Source organism: Perkinsus marinus (genome assembly GCF_000006405.1).
Source record: "Perkinsus marinus ATCC 50983 genomic scaffold scf_1104296945006, whole genome shotgun sequence".
Classification (NCBI taxonomy): Eukaryota; Perkinsozoa; order Perkinsida; family Perkinsidae; genus Perkinsus; species Perkinsus marinus.
The window spans coordinates 86,339-88,066 of NW_003211258.1; the positions used below are offsets into that span (position 1 = coordinate 86,339).

The window sequence follows — 1,728 nt, forward strand, 5'->3', positions numbered from 1 at the left end:
ATCGATGCAAATGTGTGTTATTTTGTCGGACAAATTATAATGAACAAGTTGTCGCTGTCATCACAGTCCCAAACGGGTACTTTCACCACAACATATGTTCATAGCCATTGTATATGCGATATAGTTTAATCTCGGAAAAAATTACACACATTTGTATATCGCATATTGCCACGCACTGTAAACTTATGTATTAGATTCAACGACTAGTGACTAGTCACGGTGGAGAGTATCATCAATACGGCATGCGTAGTGTCACACATGTTGTGGCGAGCGCTGTTGCTCTGGGGAACCAGATTTGGCGAAAACTCACTGATATCAATGGGAGACAACGGAGGTAAGATTTTTATAAATTCGAATTCTATCTACGATATGAAAAACGAATTTCACATTTCACATTTTTGCGAAAAATACATGTGAGTAGCGAGTAACGCGTAAAACTCGTAAAAAGTGTTTCACGTGAAATGGGGTAATTTTTTTCGGTGTTTTTCACATGGAGTATCATGTCACTTCACGTAAAACGAGTAAAACTCCATTAATATCTAGGTTGTTTTGGAGCTCAGTTACGTCGTTGTTACTCCACAATGGGTTGTTGATGCGGTGAAACTCAACATACTTCCAAATGTACATTTGTACCCTCCAGTTGGCCTCGAGGAAAAGTACGCCGAGGAAATTAGAAAAGAAGAACGGCGAGAGCGCGAACGGGGACGAATTGGAGAGATGTTTGCTAAACAACAACAACAACAACAACAACAACAACAACAACAACAACATATTCAACAACAACCACAGAAAGAACCGCGAGATGAAGTCGAGCTTGACAAGAAGGAGTTGATGATGACTAAGCCGTGGAGTGGTATGGCATCATATGAGCAGTTTATATTCCGTGGAAAATCAGCTCGTAAAATTATGGCCGACATAGAAAAATCATCGATCGGAGTCAATGCGAAAGTAATTAATTTGCGAGGGCATCTTGAAAGATTCTCCCGCACGCGGAAGGATTTGGAAGTTGAAATTGTCGAAGTTGAAGACCTCGGGAAATGCACTAGTGTTGAAGATATTCTCCAGAAGTGGTTCGATGCTACTGTGACACGCGTGACGGTGTTTATCACGCTTGGCTCGGAAGGCTGCGCTTTACCGTTGAAGTGCATAGAAACTGTCGATGAATATTGTGGCGAACAGGATGTTAATACCAACGATTTAACGATGAAGATTATAACTGAAATTTGTGGGGAAAATCGTTCGAAAAGTCCCATGTCGGTGATTACATTTTTAAGAACTCTCGAGCGGACAGAATTACCCTATGTGCTTACTGAAGCAGTGGTGAGTCTGATATTGAATCGGCGATTCGATCGAGCGGAACTACTCGTGCGAGCTGCGATGGAAATTCTGAGTGCATCAGAAACGGTGGAGCTACAACGAGCTTATGTGATTGCTTTCCGTTTGGCGAATTGTGGTATCAAACCTGGCCCGTTGGGATGAAAATTTCGGAAGAGCCGAAAAGAAAACTACGAGCTCCTTGGAATCCTCCACGGCGTGAATGAATTGTGTCGTTATACGATTTAGTGACAATCTGTATAATGCAGCGTTTCATAGATAGTGGAGTTGTAATGTTCACCGAAATCATATAGATTATAATTTTATATATACCCTTAAATAGGGATTCATCTCCATAGATATTCATAAACTTTAATCTCTACAGATTAATAATTTTTATAAAAGATACCATTA

At 40.5% G+C, this 1,728-nt stretch overlaps 1 protein-coding gene across 1 annotated transcript in view; it reads left to right on the forward strand.

The window, feature by feature from the left end:
* Positions 1–242: 242 nt before the first annotated feature.
* Pmar_PMAR013058 (GTP-binding protein lepA, putative) overlaps positions 243–1,728 on the forward strand; it is a gene marked incomplete at both ends in the record, with an annotated part of 7,316 nt that continues 5,830 nt past the window's right edge. Inside the window, one exon of the mRNA XM_002779941.1 lies at positions 243–334. Within this exon, the coding sequence (XP_002779987.1) occupies positions 243–334 (92 nt within the window). The remainder of the gene's footprint in view (positions 335–1,728) is intronic.